The 21185-nt window shown below is 40.8% G+C and overlaps 2 protein-coding genes across 6 annotated transcripts in view; both read left to right on the plus strand.

Moving 5' to 3' along the window:
- Positions 1–2608, plus strand: part of exd3 (exonuclease 3'-5' domain containing 3) — a 47772-nt gene extending 45164 nt beyond the window's left edge. For 3 of the 4 annotated variants that reach the window (XM_008423985.1, XM_008423984.2, XM_017308008.1), the window contains 2 exons: positions 1622–1688; positions 1774–2608. In XM_008423985.1, the coding sequence (XP_008422207.1) occupies positions 1622–1688; positions 1774–2141 (435 nt within the window). In that variant the 3' untranslated portion in view covers positions 2142–2608. The remainder of the gene's footprint in view (positions 1–1621; positions 1689–1773) is intronic. The other variant, XM_017308009.1, reaches the window with a different exon arrangement.
- Positions 2609–9717: 7109 nt separating this feature from the next.
- Positions 9718–14279, plus strand: nrarpa (NOTCH regulated ankyrin repeat protein a). 2 transcript variants are annotated; one of them, XM_008423988.2, is made up of 3 exons: positions 9718–9988; positions 10220–11088; positions 12451–14279. In XM_008423988.2, the coding sequence occupies exon 2, from the start codon at positions 10733–10735 to the stop codon at positions 11069–11071; it is 339 nt and encodes a 112-aa protein (XP_008422210.1). In that variant the 5' UTR covers positions 9718–9988; positions 10220–10732; the 3' UTR covers positions 11072–11088; positions 12451–14279. The 2 variants fall into 2 exon arrangements, with proteins under 2 accessions (XP_008422210.1, XP_008422209.1); XM_008423987.2 differs by having other exon boundaries at positions 9720–9988; positions 10220–14266.
- The last annotated feature ends 6906 nt before the right edge of the window (positions 14280–21185 follow it).

A 21185-nucleotide genomic window follows, 5' to 3' on the forward strand; every position in this document is an offset into this window, starting at 1 on the left:
TATACAGGGTGGAGCTCAGGTGTGTTGACAAGGTTTTTAGCACTGACGTGCTGTCAGAATGGCTCACAGACAAGTGTGTGTTCGTGTTGGGGGGCTGGCAAGCAGGAGGTCACTAATGTCCCACCAAGTGAGACCTTTACCAAGAAGGAGGACAGGCCAGCAGGAACGTGTGAAAATCACTCCGGCGTAAAGGGTGTCTTTACTGACACGCTAACACCCCGACTGGATCTTTGAGTAACACTTACACCCTTTCACACCGGAGCAACAACCTGGGAAAACGTCTGATTCCTATCGACGTGAAAGGGTCAACACTAGTGAGCGGGCCATGCAGTCTTGCTGCCAGATAGTTTAACATGCCTGACACTTTGCTTTGAAGCTAAGAAACATCGCTGAGCTGAGCCTTCCTGCTACTGCTGAATCTGCAGGGAAATTAATCTTTTACATCAGGCTGTGTACAAAATTTAACATCAACACTTTCATGTTCCACCCACTGAAGATGGATCACTGGCTGGTGATATTTTTTTCTAGTTCTTGGCTCGCATATTATTTTACCATCTCCAGTTGATTAACATACGTTATCATTTTATTTTACCAAAATGTGGTTGAAACCGATAAAGCTGTGATGATGATTTGCTTTTTGGATGAAGTAATTTTAATAAACATGGATATAATTTTATTTTTACCTTATTTTTATACTGTATCAATCAGTCAAACTTTATTTAAAATGCAGCATCAAAAATTGTTTTGCAGTCATTGAAAACAAACTATCACCATAAAGTGGCCTATCAAATAAAAAAAACATGACAAAATATGAATTAGGATGATAGATTTACATAATCATTTTTATGCATTTGTTACCGATGAACATTTAAATGTCCTGATCAAATACTAGCAGGAAACACTTCCTTTATTATCTGAGGAAATCCTAAATAAATAAATTTCAGATTGTAGTAATGATCATTATTGTATAATTCTATACATTGCTTGATAAACATAAAAAATAGTGAAGAATAAAAGAATTCAACTAAAAATAAAGATTAATGTAATAAAAAAAATAAAAGCAAAGCAACTTAAAATGGTGTGTGACGGAAATTTAGTTGTAGTCTTAAAACCTGGCCAATAAATTCATAAAGGGGGATTAAAATTAAGTGAACTAAGCACAAATCTAACAATATTTCTAAAAAAAACAAAACATGAATTATTGTTAAAAGTGAAAGATGAGCCAAATTAAGACCTGAGTAAAGAGTCAATTTGTCTTTAAGAACTATTCTAAATGTGAAAGGAAAAATCTGTTTTCAGTTTATTTCTAAAAACTACAACACACTCAAAAGTCCCATATGATCTTCAAGTTTAGGACAGTTTAACAACACTTCTGATAAATAAGATGGACTGGACCTGTTGAGAGCTTCTTTAAATGTTGAACAGCTATATGAATTAACTATTTAAAGGCCTCTTTGTATCCCACATTAAACAATCCAAATACATCTAATTTGGAAAGATAAACAACAGGAATATGTGAAATACTGTATCCTTTTACACCAGGTTATTAAATGTGTCCCTGTGGTTTTGAAGCAGATTCTTTCTCTCATATTTCAGATCTGTTGCTCTGCTTTTTCTCCAGGCTTGTAACAGCGATGAATATGTGTCCATTCCCAAAGCTGACATGGAAACAATGCTCAAAGAGAAAGGTATATTAAATGGAAATGTGTTGGTGGTTATATTATATTGCGTTGAATTTAAAATTTAATAGTTAATTCTGTTTTTCTTTTCCAGGATTTCTGCAAGATCACAACACCAGCGACTACATGCTTGAGAAATCCTGTCAACAGGAAGAGCTGAGGCCCGATGACACCCTGACCCTCAGCGTGACCCCTGAGCCCCCCAGGTACGCCGCTCAGTGTCGCTGGGCCTCCCTTTCAGGACTGGACCGCGACACCATGACCTTTCCCGGGGGGTCGCCCATTCAGCTCCACACTGTGCCTCCCGCCTTGCTGCAGAGGATACCCCTGTTCTATGTCTGCACCAGATGTGGCAAGGTGTTCTGGGAAGGCTCTCACTTTGGCCGTGTCCTCTCTTTGTTCCAGGAAGTCTTACACTTAAGAGAAAAGGATCACATCTCAGTTGCCGGGCCATTCAATTGATGGAGAGCTGCTCATATTTATATTTTATATTGGTATACTATTTGTATTATTTGTGGATAATTCAGTTCTCTGCTCAGGTCCATGTATTTATCTTTCATGCAGTTTGTGTCTGATGAAGGACTGCCAGCAGTTCCAAGCCCATGAGTTTTAGCTGATAGTTTTAAGTTACGTTGTTGATTTTTGACAAGAAATTGTGCCAGGAGATTAATCCTGGCACGGTTTCTTTTTTTTAAATTATTATTATTGTTGTTATTATTTTAGTGCAACAAAGACTGATTTGTTTACAATCCTAGCTATTTTGTCTGGGGTTTTTTTTATCTGAATGTTTTTATTTTTGATTGTTTACAGTAGGATGTGTAGAATTTTACTTGAATTTGAAACTTTTTTTCCACTTTAAAAGGTATAGACTGCATCCTTGTGTATTGGGACCTAACGATTTAAATTAAATTAAAATGTTGAAAAATCAAGTCTTTAATGGTTTTTATTCAGTTAAGCATCTCAAGTTCAGAACTATATGCATACTTACATGAATTATGTGTGTGTCACAAGTATTTGACTCCCTCCTTTTGGGGAAAGTTAGAAAATACAAGGATGAAAATTGCTTGGTGTTTCCTCTTTTGGACAAGATCATGCACGATCCCTATAAACGCTTCTCTTTAGCTCACCTATAAGATTTTCTGTTGTATTAAGGTTAGGAAACTGAGATGACAATGAGAGAAAGCCAATTTTATGTTTCCAGCATTTGAAACTAAGAGTCCTTTATGACATGGCGTTTAGAAAAGAAACTGGGACACAGTATCACAGATCCTCCTTCGTACTTCAAAGTGCTCTGCAGGTTATTTTCCCTATAAATAATTTTTGTTTCACACAAGATGCAATACATGTATTTGTCTTAGTCTCAGTTGGCCAAAACAGCTCTACTTAAAGTCCCACAAGAGTTTATAAAACTCCACTTTCAGGTTTTGTTGGTAGGACAGAAAAAGCTGTTTCTGGTTCACATGTAGATTGTGGTTAGTGGTAATGACCTTACTGCTAACTGTGCGTGGTGGTAAAAAAAAAAGAAAAGAGAAATCAGTTCTTGCCCAGCCTCAAAGTTTATTTTGTGTCAAATTATTTTAGTTTTTTCAGTTTAATTCATTTGTAAATTCTCTTGTTTTTTTTTCCATTTTGAATGGCATTTGACATGTGTGTTATGTAATACTTAAACCAGGTGAAGAGAGAGTGGTGGATTACTAAACAACAGCTCACAGACACTCATCATCTTAAAAATGCCTCGCTTCTGTCCGTATCAGGTTTTTAAGGAGTACATCTAGACATCTCAAACCTAGATGTACCAGTGATTTATTGGCATACGATCATTTTTTTTCTTCCTCACTGAAGAATGCTGCTTAGATTAAATGTTTTTTTTTTGTTTTTTTTACAAATTGTGTGTGATAAATGCTGCTGTAACTGTAATGAAAGTTACAAGACTTCCAGTAAGTCTTGTAACTGGTTGCTTTATCACATTTTCCATGCTCTGAAAACAAATCACATGGACTGATGGACTGAGAATGGACAGACTGATGAGATCTTCTAAGGTTTGCTGATGTCTTTCAGGCGTAACACCAACATGGGGGAGTTTCTGGGAATAGACGGGTCAGATCTCATAGAAGAAACCTCCCCATACCAGAAGAATCCACTCATATTTTCTGCTCTCTTTCCTAATCCCACTTTAAATTTGTGTGATTGCATAACATGAGCCTTTATCGAAAACGGCCCAAAGAGAGCGAGGTTCGTGCTACTAGAGATTTCCTGGTATTTTCTGTAAATGTATATGGTGCGCATTCTGCTAAAGCTACGACAAAAGGCATACACCCATAGGAATCCCTAACGATGGCCAGATGTGGGCTTTCTTCTATTGATCACAAGCATCAAAACGGCCGCAGTGGTTTTTAGACGGCTCATAGTCACTGAGGTAAATTAGTGTTCAGTTTCTAAATTTAAGCGGCCACAGCTGCAGGACAACGTCTGTCTGGGGTTTGAGATGCTTATATTGCTACTTAAATTAGCAATAATAATATTAAGCAGGGTTGTCATAATTATAGTTAAGTCCAGTTATAGAAATCCTGTCTCCTTGTGTGTCCAGGTGTTTTTGAATTGTATTGATATATGTTTTAATAAGTGTGAGCAAACTAAAACATTTAGGCAATCTTGCCATAAACCAATTAACAAATCATTTAAATTTTATTATTATAAATATGATTGCTATTATGTTCAACATAACAATTTTTCCCATCTCATTTATTCAAATTAGATTTTTTGAGAAAATTTCAGCTACATTAGACATGGCATTTATTTTTATTTGTTAATATCTTTACCTGTTTAAGAGACTTCAGCTACAGAGATTTAAAAAAAAAGTAACTGAAGAAGTCAGAAAAATGCGGGAGACACGGATGTGCAGCATATATAGCATATCCGTTTTGGAATTTAGATAATTGCTTCCAATTAAGTCATTAGAAATTATCTTCAATAATCTGGGAAAAGGTTGATGACAAACTAATATTCGCGGCGCTGTGTAAAAAGATCCGAAATCTGCAAATCATTGCTTTACAATAAAGATTTAGCTCATGCAAACTCATTCTGCTCTGTCGCACAGCCTGAACCACACACACACGCACCTACACACATTCGCATCTCGGCTTACAGCCATAAGCTCTCATAAATAAGACTTTATAATTGCTGCAGTTGCATTAAGCTCCCCTGAAATATTTTATTGGTATGGATAAAGCAGACATGATGCGGCTCCCGGACTGTCCTTGTCCGGGTGGTCGCAGCTCCTGTCTGCACAGAGCTCTGCGCTGCAGCGCCGTGTTATTTGATCCACGCTCTTTCTTCGCTGGGAAGAAAAGCTCGCCTCTTTCCCACGCTCTGAGGACACGTGGTGTCCGGAATGAATTGGATGCAGAGGACCCTCCCTCCTGGTTAAACGTCACCTCCTTCTCACTCTCTCTCCCTCACATTCACACACACACATGCATTCTTTTCTTTTTTTTTCTACGTATGTGAAAGAAACTGGTTATAATAAAGGAAAAGAAAAAGGATCATTTTCTTCATGGTTTAATTCTCTGTGAATGAGAAGCCAACATTTCTGTGGGTTTTTCGTTTTCTTTTTTTTTCTTCCTCTTTTTCCTTTTTCTTTTCTTTTTCTACTTTTTAGCAACATGCATTCCGGGAGAACGGGGGACGGGGAGTCTCCTCCTGTCTTGTCTGGCCCCGGTCCCTTCGGCCCCAAACGCCAGATCTCAAATCAGGGCACCGAGTTGCCTCGATTCACAATCTTGAACTTGTGACTCTCTATAAACAAACATGCATTTTGCTAATAAAAAAATGCATCTATATCTATAGCTACTCAGCTGTACAGGCCACCGGTTCTACATTCAGTGTATCCTCCGTGAGTTTTGGTCACTCTTATTACTGTGCGCATTTACGCACGCGTAACGCGCGCATTTGATATTAAACACGTTTTATTTTCCGTCAAAGTAGGTGTGATATTAACAGAAGGTGTAAAGTTAGGAAAAACAGAGAGGGTGAAGCTGTATGTGGGGGAGAAATTCACCCAGAAGAGAAACTTTTGGCTCCTTCAGTTTGTGCACAGGCTTTCCAAGTATTTAAACTGACTCCAACTAAAGCTGTGATGGCCGACAGATGTTCCTGGTTTTCTAGAAAGTGTTCTGCAAAGACCATGGGGAAAAAAGGAAACAAAACACAAACTGCACAAAGGTCTTACACATTTTTTTGCGCTGAGAAATTAAAAAGTTTTAATGATTTCCCGATCTTACATGAACTGTTGTTTTTATTTTGGAATTGGCGCAAACTTTTCAAAGTCCCTTTGCACACATGTAATTTTAAAGGGATTCATTTGATGTTTTGATCCAGGAACCCTGGAGAGCTCGCCACACTTCTTTATCTGCCGTCTCTGTCCATTCATGTGATCCAAAAAGTGGGGGTGGGAGGTGTTGAGGGCCATCTGCTCTATGTTTGCAATGGTCATGCTGCTGCTGAGTCAGTTTGGGGACCAATCACAAGACTGCCCTGACTTAAGAAAAAATGCATCACAGAAATCCTTATGATTAGGTTTTCCAAAATCCGAAACTGCAGCACATTCTGCATTCTTTGTTAATGTATTTTGATTTCCAGACTGTCATGTTGGTGGAGATCCATGTCAAGTTGTTAGACATCAGTTGGTAAAACAGCAGATACCCTAAAGTCTTATATTTATACATAATAACGTCTGAATAACTTTTAAACCTTAAACAGCACACGTCATAAGAAAATGTGTTCAACTGAAACAAAATTTATTTGGAAGAAAATCAGTTCAAGTCAAACCAACCACAGCCAACATAAGGGGCTAACATTCTTGGCCAAATGGGTAGAGTAGTATGCCCCATATGATTATCCAAATATGACATTTGGATAATCTCCCTATGTTAATTATAGATTTGATTCAAGAAAACTCAAGACAAAAAGAGGGGCCCTCATAGGCTGCAGAGGCTATGCTGAGTGTGAACTTATCTTCTTTAGCAAGAATCATTCTCATGGGGTCCATAGGGGATTTTCCACAGGTTACATATGATATATTTGATGTGGAAAAAAACAAAAAACAAAAGCAAACCCTGTAGATTAAAAGTAGGAAACATATGGGTCCCAAATGTTTTGCTGAATTTAAGCTTATTTTAGGCATTGTTCATGTTGCAGATACTCGGTAAACCCAGTGAGCAGCAAACATGAAGCGCATTGGCACAGATTCACATTGGACCCATTCAGCTTGAGGGAAATCTGCGTGGGGAGAGAGGCTGAGAAATGGGTCCATAGGACCGTGGCAACAGGTTAACAATGGCTCCTGTCAAACTGCCTTCACAGGTAGCATGTAAAAAAAAAAAACTGAGCTGTTCACAAAAAATATTTGCCTTCTTGGTCTTCTTTTTACTGCTTTGGTTATCAAGGCGACACACAAATAAATGGCAGCGGTGTAAGTGAAGTGGTTAATCAAGCCTGTGTGGCCACAAAGGGGAAGTAGGAGAGCATTATATAGGCAGTATACTGCACAATTAAAATGAGCTACGAATTCAAAAGTTAGCTAGTTATCTAAAGTGTGGCTAAGTTTGAAATCTTTGAAGGCGCAGAGTTTCTTCTTATGGACAAGAATGAACCGATAGCCGTCAGCTTCCTCTAATTTTAATAGACACCTGTCATTTAGCTCATGTTTCGCCGTCATATAAAGAGTGCCGCCCCTATATTGAAATCTGTATGCGCGGCTTCTTCATCCGTGGCCGTGGGACCTCGGGTTGCAGTCGCACCACTCATACGCGCACATCACAAGTCAGAACGTGCGCCAAAAGGTAAGAGTTCGGGGTGTGGGGAAAATTAGGACAGTGCGAAACCATTAGAGCAGCGAGCTGCTCATAAAGTGTTACACAGATGAGATCAATTCCGCAGCCGCCAAACGGAGCTTTCCGATTGAGGCAGAGATGTTCCCTCGCAGCGGTTTCTCTTAACTGCTTGCTTCTCGGCGACTTTAACACGTATTCTCTCCGTCTCACCGTGTTTGCGTCTTGTCACCACCTCACTCCCCCTTCCTCCCCTCCTCGCCCCCCCCCCCCCCCCCCTCTCTCTCTCTCTCTCTCTCTCTCTGTCTCACACACACACGCAGACACACACATGCGCCCGGTTCCCACGGTGGCGGGGGCAGCTGAGCGGCGTGTCAATCTGCGCACAGCGTCACCTCTTTTCACTTGCAAAAAGGAAGTAGCGCAGGGCTTTTGTTATTTGAAGTCCCACAGTCTAGTCGCTTTAAAAACAACTGGACTATATCCGCCGTTTATGATTTAAACAGCCACCTATAATCTCCTCCATCGGAGGTGTTTTTACACGGGGAGCCCGGGCCCGTTTGGGACTCATTTGACTGCTATTTATACCTTTTGGTTCCTATAGGTCACTCCTGCCCTTACAAGCTGGTAAATCCAAACTTCTGTGCTGTTTGGACCCCCCTGGAAACCAAGCATGTGCCGAAATATGCACCGGTCACCCCGCATTACACTGCATTACACTGTACAAAAAAAAAAAAGCATTATTTTTGAAGGGAAAAGAAAATGATACATTTTTGAAAATTATTTTTGCAATTTTGATTCTTAACTCTCATGTCCCTAAATAAAATGTTAATTCATAAATGGATAAGTAGAGGCTTGTAACATTAAAAAGCAGATTCACAATGATAAATGAATTCAGCAAACAGTACAGAAGTCTAAAGCAGGTTTTGAAATAATACACAAAATTACTAACATCTCACTGAGCACTATTAAGCCATCTGAAAATGGAAATGATGTAATACAATCGTCAAGAAAGGCACAGTTAAGTGCGTACAGCTGTTGTACACGACACAATTCTGGTCATATTGACAAAACAGCAAGAATAAAGCAATGTTCACAAGGAGGCAATACGAACTCTCATTTATACTTTGTCACAAGTCTTATTGTGTCAAATTTGAGCACACCATTTTCAGGATGCAACAGAGTGATGGCAGTATAAGGGAGGAAATAATAAACAGGAGCCAAGTTTCACTTTGAAAACTGCTTTAATAAAGCGCGACCAAAAGTGACAGGTTAAATGGGATGAAGCGTAGTCGTGTTGGGAACTTCCAGTCGCCTGCCTGAAAGTCTGCAACAGCGCTTTTCCCACGCTGACAATTTGGTGGCTGCGAAATGTTTTTGATAACACAAGATGCAGACGGCTATGATCCGACAACTAAAAGAGCGCCACCTGTCGATTTTAAAATGCACATTACACTGCATTTTCTTTCAAGTGTTTGAGAAAATAGCTGCTCGTGGGCAACTTTTCTCCAGCTAATTTTTGAGTTCCGTTCCGTAAAAAGAAAGAAAGAAAAATAGGGATAGGGGAATTCACAAAATACTAAAGCACAAAAAGGTTGGGATCCACTGAACTTCTAAATTTAGCAGATGTTCTATATTTTTGGGGGTTTACATACATATGTGTATTATTATCAAAAAATAAATAGCTGTCATGTATTGGACCGATTTACGATCAAAATCAATGTGTTGCCTTAATAGTAGCGAAAATAATCGCTGCTTTTCTGTTGTTGTTTTTTTAAACATATCATGTTGCACATTTTTCCAGTAAATGTTTATATAAGACCAAGAAACCATAGTACTTTTACTTAAGTTTATCATACAATGAGACATTCAAGTACGGATGATTAAAATGAGAAATAAGTTGAACTGTGGTATCCAGTCTTAGGGCCAAATATAATCTTTATCCGGCCCTGCATGTTGACCATAATGCTTCATCGGTTCTTATTGCGATACTCCTTTCAATTTGCTCCACTGCGTGGCAAGCAGGATATCAGATATAGAGCTCAAAACAGAAACATTCTGTGGCAACATTATTTGGACCTCCAACCCCCCACCACCAGCAACTCTCTCTCTCTCTCTCTCTCTCTCTCTCTCTCTCTCTCTCTCTCTCTCTCTCTCTCTCAACCTCACACACACACTCTCTCCTCTCTCTCTCCCTGAAAACCACGCCGCCCACCCCACAGACACACAGGCAAGGCTCTGATCCCTCCCTCTAACCCAGCCGGCAGCCTATAACCTCCGCGCTTCTCCGCCCATTCCTCCACAGTTGATTCTTCGGGAAGGCATTGTCATGCAAATAAAGGACGCGTAAAACTATTCCCCCGGAGCACGGCGCAGGGCAGAGACTCACAAGGACCGCGAGGAGGAGGAACACACGCATCCCGGGGCCCCGCAAAAGTGGTTTATCTGTCGCCACAACACGGACCCGTCCATCTGACGCAGGTAAGTCAGCGGATTGCAGTTTGGCTGCGGGACGCAAGCCTGGGGGAGATCCGTGCGTAAACGTGTGCGCACAGAGCTCTCCTATCCTCTGTCGCGCTGTCTCATTCTTGGATGTGGCGGAATGTGTGTAAGGAATTTGGAGACATGCGGACATCTTTTGTGATTTTTCTTCCCCCCCCCCACCCTCCCCCTTTTTTTTTCTTTTTTGAAAATTATTTTTGTCTCTCTCAGACGTCTGCATGGCCACATGAGCAGCCACATATAGCCAGGAACCTGGTTGGACCGTTGGAGGAAGGCCGACGGGGACCCAACAACGAGGAGGCTGCCCTTTGGTGTGGTCATACTTCCAGTCTCCCCAGTGAAATCGGAGGTGTCTCTTCTTCATCTCCCTGTCCAGGCTACCTGCTGCTGCTGCTGCTGCTGCTGCTGCTGCTGCTGTTGCTGCTACTAGAGAAGGAAAATTACATCCAGAGACCCCTGGAGCGCTCCTTGACACTTTTATGTTTTAGGGGATTTAGGATTTCTCGAATATTAACGTTTTTGCACACCAGGTGTGCCGTTTTCCCTTTTGTCCTTTTTTCTGGGGATATATCCAGTGATCCTTCCGCCGTTAAAGTGCCTTAAATCTGGGTGTAATCCAGCATAACTGTGGCACTGTTACCAGACCAGAGACGCTCGACACAGCTTTAGAGCCGAGGCAGGATTATTTCTCGTTCCCCCTCAAACCTCAGCGAGTTTGCCACCATGAGCCAGGCGGATGTGTCGACTTGCTCCGCGCCGCAAAGGGTCTTCCAGGAGGCAGTGAAGAAGGGGAACACCAAGGAGCTGCACTCGCTGCTGCAGAACATGACAAACTGCGAGTTCAACGTCAACTCCTTCGGGCCGGAGGGACAGACAGCGCTCCACCAGTCCGTCATCGACGGCAACCTGGAGCTGGTGAAGCTGCTGGTGAAGTTCGGCGCAGACATCCGACTGGCTAACAGGGAAGGGTGGAGCGCTTTACATATTGCCGCCTTCGGGGGCCACCAGGACATTGTGCTATACCTCATCACCAAGGCCAAGTATTCCTCTGGGGCCCGGTGATCTGTCTCTGCTGTCAGGTAAAAAGTAGAACATTAAAGAAAGAAAAGGAAAAAAAAAAAAAAGAGAGAGCAACAAATTCAATCTTGAAACTGCAACGCAAGGAGAAAACATGCTCTTTTCAAACCATAGCTGCCATTATTTACATATTTGTGCCAAAATATATGAAAAGGAAATACAACTGTGCAAGAATCTCCCCTCTCTGTAAACCAAACAGGGCCATCTGTGCGCACCGCATGGTTCACTCAGACCAGAGCCGGCCCGAGGTTGTAAGGGGCCTTTTGCAGAATTTGATGTGGGAGGGGGGGGCACATACTTTTTTTTTTCAATTAATTACCAGCGACCATTGGCAGAGTTAAATCACAGGTTTCTATGAAGATGGGAACAATTTGACTGGTTGCACTGGGATGTTTCTAGACCTAAAGCCAAACTGATGCAGACGCTCTAAATGCAAGCATCCTAGAAGTACGATCTTCTTGTAATTAAGCTGATTGTGTTTTTCAGCACTTTATGGTTTAATATTTGCAACCTTTTTGTCCCAGGCCACAAAAGATACATAAATTAGACTTATTCAATCAAATCCAGTTACAGTGTGCAATAATTATAATTTAAACCGCAAAACATTTAACTGCACCGTAATTATTTACTGTTAGTCCATTTGCTGTTCTATTTTTTATTTTTTTTTATAATTTCTAATCTTTTAAATTAACTTTCCTGAAACAATCTAATCAACTATAAAACGAAGCTAATTTCACTATATAAATCTGTAATTTTGAAATCTGTAGTCTTTCTAAAACATGGGCCCCCCTTCTGATTCATTTGGGGCCCTAAGCAGTGCTCTTTCTCACTTATTCCTTGGGCCGGTTCTGTCTCACACACAATCACACAGCGCTTCATCATGAATCTCTCACAAAAAGCACCTCACTCCGGTGAGCTCGTTGGTACTTAAAGCTTTCGTCTTGAACGTTCATACAACATCGTGTCATTATAGAAGAAACTGTCACACCATATCTGTGTGCGTGTGTATGTGTGTGTGTGTGTGTGGATGGTGGAGTGCAGATGGCCCAGTTTTTTCATTCAAAGTGAATCGTTTCTTTGTGGGAGTGCAGATTTGACCTGTTGCTCCTCATTGTCCTGTAAAAAAAAAAAAAAAAAAAAAAACCACTTTTTTTTGTAAGTTATTTTTATGTGAAACACGGCACTTGATGCTGCTCGGCTGCATGCTGGAATATCTGAAAGGGAAGACATACGAACAAGAGGAGAAGCCCTCTGTTGAGGTCTCTCTTTTTTTTTTTTTCTTCCCTAAATTAATTCATATTATAAACTCAAAATGAGGATCATACAGCTACAACTGTATTTTTATTTTTTTTTTATGTATTCAGGGTTCCTGCTCATTCTTCTTGTCACAACTCCACACGTTTCTGGACTCACCTCAACACAGTTCTCATTTTTGCAAAGTTCACTCTCTACTTACTTCAGACATTTTATTTTATTGAGGTCAAGCTTTGGAAAAGGAGAGCTGCAAAAAAAACAACAAAAAAAACACAGATCCCAAGCACGGACGGATGCAGCGTTTAGACAACGGGACAGCAAATAAAGTCTGGAGACAGAAACTTTTTTTTTTTTTTCCAGAATTTATTTAATTTTTCCATTTTTCCAGCGTAGGAACCCTGTGAGTGACTCCATCGTTGTTGTGAAGTACTGTACACAATAGCTTTACCTTTTTGACAGTAGCTGAATGGGCTCTGCAAACACACATTTTGCCATTGCTGGTGTCCCAACCTTTCAGGCCAGTGCGACCACTCCGCCCTGGTGGTCATCGTATTAAGAACCGCTGCTTTCGCTTTGTATGTCGTTAAAGGAAAAAAAAAAAAGAAAAGAAAAAAAGAGGAAAATTTGGATTTCACTTTATAATCTCCTTTCAGTATTCTGTTAACATCCTAGTCATCACTGTGAAAGCAGGCTGATTTTATTGTTTTTTTTTTCTTTTATATTTATGAAGGTACATTGAAAAGAATGCATTTTTTGAATATGTTGTGGTTCTACTTTTTAAAAGAAAAACACCTGTAGAGTCAGAGTTTAGTGGGTGACTCAAGCTGCTTCAGACTCTTCTTTTTAAATTTTTTTAGTGCAAACCTGCAACCCCCCCCCCCCCCCTTCCTCCTTAGATGACCCACACAGCTTTAGCCTGTTGACCCTCAAGAGGACTTTCAATTAAACTGACTTTTCTTTTCTTTTTTATTATTTTATTTGTTTTGTTTGGTTGCCCTTTTCCCAGCTACCTCGACTGTAAAGTATTCTCAAGCTGTTCTGCCTTCTCCCAGCTTGCCCTGCCAATCATGCCAGCATCTGTCTGCTATGTAACCTTAACAGAGACGATGGACTTCGGTGCAGAAGATGCAATGCATTCCTCAGTCAGGACAGTTTATGTTACACTACAACCAAACCAGTGCTGACTAAAGCATGACCCCCCCCTCCCCCCAAACCCTGCCTCTGAACTCAACTTTACTTTCTTCCTCTCTCTGTGTCCTCATCAGCCTGTTTTATTTTATTTTATTTTTTCATTGTATAGCATGACTTAATAAATGCAGGGAGTTTTATTGCACAAAAATACAGAGCCTTGCGCGCCCCTAGTGTTCAAACGGGGTAACTTCAGAAGGCTTTGGAATTTTTTCTACTACTGAGCAGGATTCTTCTTACTGATGGATGATGAAGACTTTATGAAAATAAAAAATAACTACGCATGACTATTGCAGGATGTCAAACAATAAATAAAAAAAGGAAAATTGGATTTAGTAAGCTTGCCTGCTACATTTTGAAAGTCATGACACCCTAACTTTTTTTTTTTTTTTTTAACAATGCTGCTTGTTTTGTGTCTTTTCTAATTAATGATTTTTTTAAAGCCTGCTGCTTCACAGCAACACTGGTTCAACTCATGAGAAGCTTTTTTTTTTTCTTTTTTAAGTGTGTTTTATTTGCGCGTGAGCCTGGCATGTGTTTGTGTTTGTGTTTGCTTCTCATGGGGGCCCGTGTGACTGGCTTTCAAACAGTCATCAGCCAGACTGAGAAACCTCCCTGGAATAATCATCCGGAATCCAATAACAAAAGCTCCACTACGACAAGGTATAGATTCACATCAGGCAACAAATAAAAATATGCATCGCTTGTGTTTAAACTTGATCTTTCTTTTTTTTTTTTTCTTTTTTTTTTTGTTAAGAAAAAAAAAATATTGCACTGATGACTGTTGTTGAAAAGTTGGCTTTTATGTGTCAACATTGTATTTTTTTCTGAATAGAAAAAAAAAACAAAACAAACACAACAAAATACTATTGTATATGTATACGCTCCAGGTGATAATGTCCTAATGTATGTTTTACTTTGTGGAAAAAAAAACAACATGTTTTTCAACAAAGATGTGTGTATCTCTGTGATTGGGTGTATGTATATATACATATGGATATATATATATCAATGCTGATGATGATGATGATGTCTTGGGGCACTTTCTTTTCTGAAGTGCTGTCTTCCTGTTGTGTCGTTTTAAAAGGGGGAATAATACATTTGATGGTAAGATCATTGTAACGTGGTTAAAAATTGCACGCTTGTGTGGTTATACGGCTCACCGTGTCATAACATTTATGACGCGCAGAGCCAGCTGTCAGAATGGTGTACATGAGTGAGATGATATTTTTTTTCTAGAAAAAACGGAGAAGAAAAATAATTAAAAAAAAAAAAAGAAAGAAAGTGAGTAAGTGCAGATTTTTTGGGGGGGGTCAGTCAGCATGTGTTTCTGGTCTTGCTTCATTTCAAGCAAAAGGAAACAGATGAATCTTTAATGAGTGACGCAGATGATCTTGTCTGTTTTATTTTTATTTTTTGTATACTTTTCGTTTTGAACATTTGTAACACTGTGATGATGGTGACGTGACGTCACATTGAAATGAGTGCTGTATTATTTTTGTACGTTTGTGTACAAGCCAGTAAAGAAATCATTAAACTAAAAAAAAAAAAAAAAGGATCTTGTGTATGGATGAGTTTCTTCCTCTTCGTCCTGCTGGATTTTGTTCATGGAAGGAATTGGTTTTGGAAAACGCACCTACCCTCCCACCACCTCCTAGGCTTCCAAGTCGGGCACAGCCCAGATTCCAGTTCTCCCCTTTTGTCATTCATCATGGCCTCATCCTTTCACTGCCGGCATAAAGGAGCCTGGTGCATTGTGGGTAGGCTCAGTTTTAAAGTAGGGTCCCCTCCCCTGTGTGTGTTGTGGGAGAGATGGTTTTATGTTACCCACGAAGACCCACACATGTACACACACACACACACACACACACACACACACACACACACACGCACACGCACACACACACACACACACACACACACATATGCACAAACTTTCCAAAAAACTCTTCCCTTGTACAACTTTTGCTCTTATTCAGCTGTTCTGACCTTTCTTTGGTCTTCAATGCGTTGCGTTTCACATTATTTTTGTGTCAACAAAAGTCTAAACTTGTGCTAAAAAACACAAAACTCACTTTAGTCACATAATTTGTTTAAAACACATCACTGTTTTCACCTCATTTTGTTTCGGTTCTGCTTGCAACATATAGAATGTCTTGTTAAAATCTTGCAATAACTTTCAGTGCAAACATTATCATGCAAAAGTATTCATAACACTTCCAACTTGTTAGCCACAAATGTCAACGTATTTCATTGACACGTCATGCTTCAGTCCTGCACAGGTTAGTGCATAATTTAAAAAGCGGAAGGAAAAGTAAACGTGACTTAAAATGTAAATAGCTCAAACTCAGTCAGACTGGACAGTAACTTTCACATCCATTGTATCTCTGGCTGTATGGATGAAGCCACTGACCTGCTGGAAGGTGATTCTCCACCCCAGATTCATTTATTTTTTTATTTTCTTGCAGTCTCTAACACATTTTCTTCTTACACTGTTCTCTGGTTAAAAACAAAAAAAAGCAAACCCATCAATGTGTTCAGAGTGACGTGGAGTGTTAGTTTTCCCACACAAAGTGTTTCACATGTTGAGTAGAACGTTTATTTTTGGTCTCATCTGAATAGAGCACATTTCTCCACACGTTTGCCCTGACCTTGCGGAGTGAACTTCTTGTTGCTTTGTTTTTGAAAATGTGACATGGATGACTAATGGTTGTCCTTTCAACTGATTTTCCCCACCTGAGCTGTGAATCTCTTCCCCCCTTCTCTAGAGTCAGTGCAGGCCTCTTGGCTGGTCTCATGAAAGCTCAACTGTCTGTCAGTTAAGTGGACATTCATGTTTGGTTTAGACACATGACATTATTGCATGATAAATTGAACTTAGTGAGATGTTCAGAGCTTGTTGTTTCGCACCTAACCCTGTTTTAAACTTTGTTTCGGATCTGTCTGGCATGTTGGTTGGTCTTCGTGACGTTGTTTATTCTGCAATGTTCTCCATTAACTCTCTGAACCCTTCGCAGAACAGCTGGATTCTGGCTGAGATAAAGTTACAACATGGTTGTACAGTTTGTGAGTGTAGGGATTAGGAAACACCAGCCGTCATGTTTTGTTAAGATTTCGGTCTTAGTGTACGTGCTGGGAATTTTAGGTTTCTGCTAGGTCACTACCGTAGCTATTTTCGTTCACGGGCCTCATCAGTTGCATATTTTGAAATTAAATGTTTATTTGAGTCAGGTTCGACATCCTGTGCCGCATGCGATATTGTGTCGCTACATAAATAGGTCGTGGGAAAAGCAGCAAAAGATTTCACATGATTGAGGTGTTTCTCTTGCGACACTCTTTCTGGGTGTTGGCCGCGTTGGTTTAAAAAAAAAAAAAGAAAGAAAGAAGAAAAAACACGTCGCAACCGAGATGGAAAGGATGGTTGTGGCTTTTAGGGAATTTTCAGTCAAGAAAGGAGTACCGTTTTTCTTTCTTCTGGTTTCTCTGACACGTAAAAAGCGTGCGGTATCGGTTGAAGCAGCTGTTGAACCCTCTCGTCTGAGCTGCAGCTGAACTGCTCTTAACCTCAACTCAAAGGTTTCCAGCGCTTGAACTGCACTGACCTGATGCATTTTCTCTGTCAGATACAAACAGAAGGCAAGTTAGCTCCTTTAAAAAACCAGCCCTACTGTGTTTTGATACCGTTGCAGCCAAGTCGGGCTATCTGGCCTGCCTCTCCCTCCCTCCCTCACTTCTGCAGGATGTTTTTGTTGAGCTGGGTTCCCATTGTTCACACACTCAGTTGGCTGGCCTCCCAGAGTTGCTGCTGGCTGCTAGGCCCCCTAATAGGTTCTTCATGTGCCTTGGCTTTCCTCACACATCTTAGTCTTGGCTTTGCGTGGCGAGGCCTGTGTCACTGAGCCAGGGAACACAGAGCATGTCTTTTTTGGAGAGGAAGGTGGATGGGGGGAAGAGAGAAAAAAAAAAGCTTGTAATTTGTTCAGGGAAATGCATCTGTTCCAGAAAAAAATAAATCAATAAATAACAGAGCAGAGACAAAATCAATTTCACGAGAGTAACCGATCCAATCTGGCAAATGCAGATGCTTGCCGTGTCTTCAACAGTAGCAGCACAGTGAAATGTTTTCAGTGGGTTTGTGTTGCGGCAGCTGCAATCAAGTGCATCTGTCCGATTATCTTCCAGCTCCATTCAAAAAGGCCATTGTTCAGAGGCTCATAAAATATTCATAACCGTGCTCACACCCCCTTATTTGAAAGGCCTGCAACACATGAGATTAACCGAACATATTGTGATACGTGTAAAATGCGAGTCAAACTGGTTTTGCAACAAATTCCCCATTTCATAACGGCACCCTGCTCGACATGTGTCCAGCGGTATGAGCCTTGATTGTGCGATCGAGTTTATAACTTCCTCCTAAGTCCTCTGGTTTTCACTTGATTGCAGTCTGATTGAGCCATGGTGCGCAACGGACGACTTCTTTGAAGGACGTGCGATAGGCACACAGAAGAGGAAGGATGTGGAGCAATGAAAACCACAAAAAGAGGAACACTGTTTTCATTTAAGCATGGATGTGTTTACAACGATCAGGCAGTGCTGTATTAAATCATGCGCTTGTTGCTAAAATTTTAGATTTTCTCCTCAACTTGTCAAAAAAAAATATTTTAACAGCTTCACGTCAATTTAAAAGTTCAACAGGCTCCAAAACCCGCAGCTGGCTGAACATTTGCGACTTGAAGGATTAAGTCTCCTGCACGCTGATGACTCACCTGCACAGGTGACATCACTTTCATTTCCTGAGTAATTGAGCGCGCACCTTCTCGGTTGAGTTCCCTCCGTCACTCTCTGTTAGTTTTCATGCACATCCAGGGGTGAGACAGCTCACACTGTTGACGTGATTTTAAATAAAGTCTGAGTTTCCAGTTCCCGTCATCCACCTGCCTTCTAACCGACCAGAAAACCTGTCACACAGACCGAGGGGCCTGCAGGACCATAAATGTGTTGATCATTCATCATCAGTGCAGCTGCAGGAGAGAGATAAAAAGCTAAAATATGGACTTTTAACTCCACATTGTCCTTTTCTCTTTTTTTTTTTTAGTCACACTATATTTCTACAAATATCGAATCCCCTGCCTTTACACACATGTGAATTTTAATGACATCCCATTTTTAACACAAAGACTTTGATATGACACTGGCCCAGCCTTTGCAGCTACATCAGCTCCAACAAGTCTGTAGACTTTTTCAGTATTCGTGAGATCAAACACTGATGTTGGATGAGAAAGGCTGGCTCAGAGTCCCCACTCTTAGTCTGAAATGTGCTTAACCCTTGTGTTTACAAATGGGGTCCCAACCGATCCCACACCCGTAAAACTTGTATCTTTTGCCTCAGTCCTCGCACGCACAAGGGTTAATCAGGTTGAAGTCAGGTTTTTGTGCAGCCCAGTCAAGTTTCTTCACACCGAACTCACCTGTCCATGCCCTTATGGTCATTGCTTTACTGGGGGCCCACTTCTAAACTGTTCACACATAGTAAGGAGCTAAAAAACAGTCCAAAATATCGACATGGGTTGCAGCATTATGAGTTCCTTTCACTGGAACTAACGGGTCAAACGCAACTTGTGAAACAGGCCCACACCATCATTTCCTTTCCATGACTAGTGAGACCAAGATCAAACCAAGTTAAGGTCTCTACCATAATCGTAATAATGTTGTGTTGCTGGAAATGTTAAAATAACAACTGCCCCTGACAGCTCAGTAACATGCTAACCAAGAGCAGGACTCCAGACAAACTGGTGGAGTTGGTGTGCTCCACCAGTTGCCACTATTTCAAATTACAAACTGTCTCTAACTGTAAAAAAGAAAATAACTCTCTGACCTCTCTGTCAGCTATTCAGAGACCACAACTCTTAGGGAGAATGAAACTTGCATGAAAGCAGACCCTCAACTAGGCCACCTGTCCAATAAGTCTAAAAAAGCCGGTGACAAGTTAAACAGATAATTCTGAAAAGTGAATGAGTTCAGCTAAGATTTGGCTGACTTGCATTAGCCTCAGGCAGAGTGAGCATGTTTGAGACAGAGACGAGACACAAACTGGCCTCAAGCAACACAACTCCAGATCCCAGACAAATACTGACGTCTAGAAGCAATTGGCTGGATTAGATTTTATTAAGTGGGTATCAGAGTAAAGAGATCTGAATAAAAAAAAATAAAAAAATGAACACTACTTTCGCAGATTTTTATTAGCAAAAACAAAGGAAAAACAATGGATTTCTTTAAACTCCTTTGAAATTATGACGTATTAATCAGGTTTTATAGCATCCTGTCAGGTTTACAGCTAAGCGAGGCTCACAATAAGAGGCAGAGCGCTTCTCGTCTCAACTTGACAAAGTCTAAGGATTATTCTGAATCCAGCTGGAGGTGCTCAATGTGTTGGCAACTGACATCCTACCACATAATTAACAGGTGGTTCTGCTGCAAAAAATAAAACAATCCCAACCCCCATTATTCTGATGCTGTAATGCATCTCTGAGCTAGCCCTGGGAGTGCAACAGTTGGTTACCATGGAGAGTGAACACAGGCTAGAAGAGACGCATTGCTGACCAAAGGGCACAAACAATAACTAACTTGCTACTTGTAAGAGATCCACGTTGTAGTGTGAAGCACATAAACTCACTCGGGTGAGCTTAAAATATGTATTTAATTGATGGCAATCTTTTTGTTTTTTGGGTTTTTTTTGCTTAGCCAATAATGAAAGGTACAAATCGTTTCTCTTTTTTACAGTTAGAGACAGTTTATAATTTGAAATAGTGGTAATTTTACAAGGCTCTAGGAAGCACAAAGCCATGTCTGAACTTGTGACGTTTAATTTGACATTACACCACACACAATTACCTCAACGTTTTGCCCGGTGATTTTTGTTTCTTGTTTGTTTTAGTCAGGGTGCAACCAGTCACAGTCACACTGGCTAACCAAAGCACTCACCAGGCCTTATAAAGTACAAAATTAAAGGATTAACTTGTGAGAATTGCTGCATTCACCCAAACTGCCAGCAAGCAGAGTGATTCACTGTAGACTCAAGTTTATTTATTCTCTCATAAAGTTTACAGAGCAAAGTGATTTTACTTAGTTTTATGCAACCTCATATTCCACAATCCTATTTTCACTTTTTATGCATGCATTGTCAGAAGCAAGCTTAACGCTGCCCAGTCGTTTACTCATTTGAGTTTATTTGTTCATGACTCAGACGGTGAAGTCAAAGGCCTCCGGCCCCGAACCAAACGCATTTAAACCTGCGCAGACCGATGCAGGCAGACTGACAGTGAGCTTTAAATTCTGCTGATGCCGCACTTTCTCCCTGAAAACAAAAACATGTCTGTCGCTAACCACAACCAGCGCGCCACCGTACCACCCCCCACCCCCTCCTCCCCTGAAGTTTGCCTGCGAGTAAGAAGGGGAGTAAAAGAAATGGATAGAGAGAGAGGCAGAGAGACAGGTGGTCGGGCTGGTCTTTTCCTTGCCCTCCGTTCCCTTTTGAACTCTTCTTTCATTCTTGCAGTTCATTCTGTGCTTCTTTCCATTGCTCCAGTGACAAGGCGCTCCATTCACTGCCTTATTCTTCCACCCCTCCATCTCCCTCGCACACACCCCGACCCCATCC

Source organism: Poecilia reticulata, linkage group LG12 (assembly GCF_000633615.1).
Source record: "Poecilia reticulata strain Guanapo linkage group LG12, Guppy_female_1.0+MT, whole genome shotgun sequence".
Lineage (NCBI taxonomy): Eukaryota > Metazoa > Chordata > Actinopteri > Cyprinodontiformes > Poeciliidae > Poecilia > Poecilia reticulata.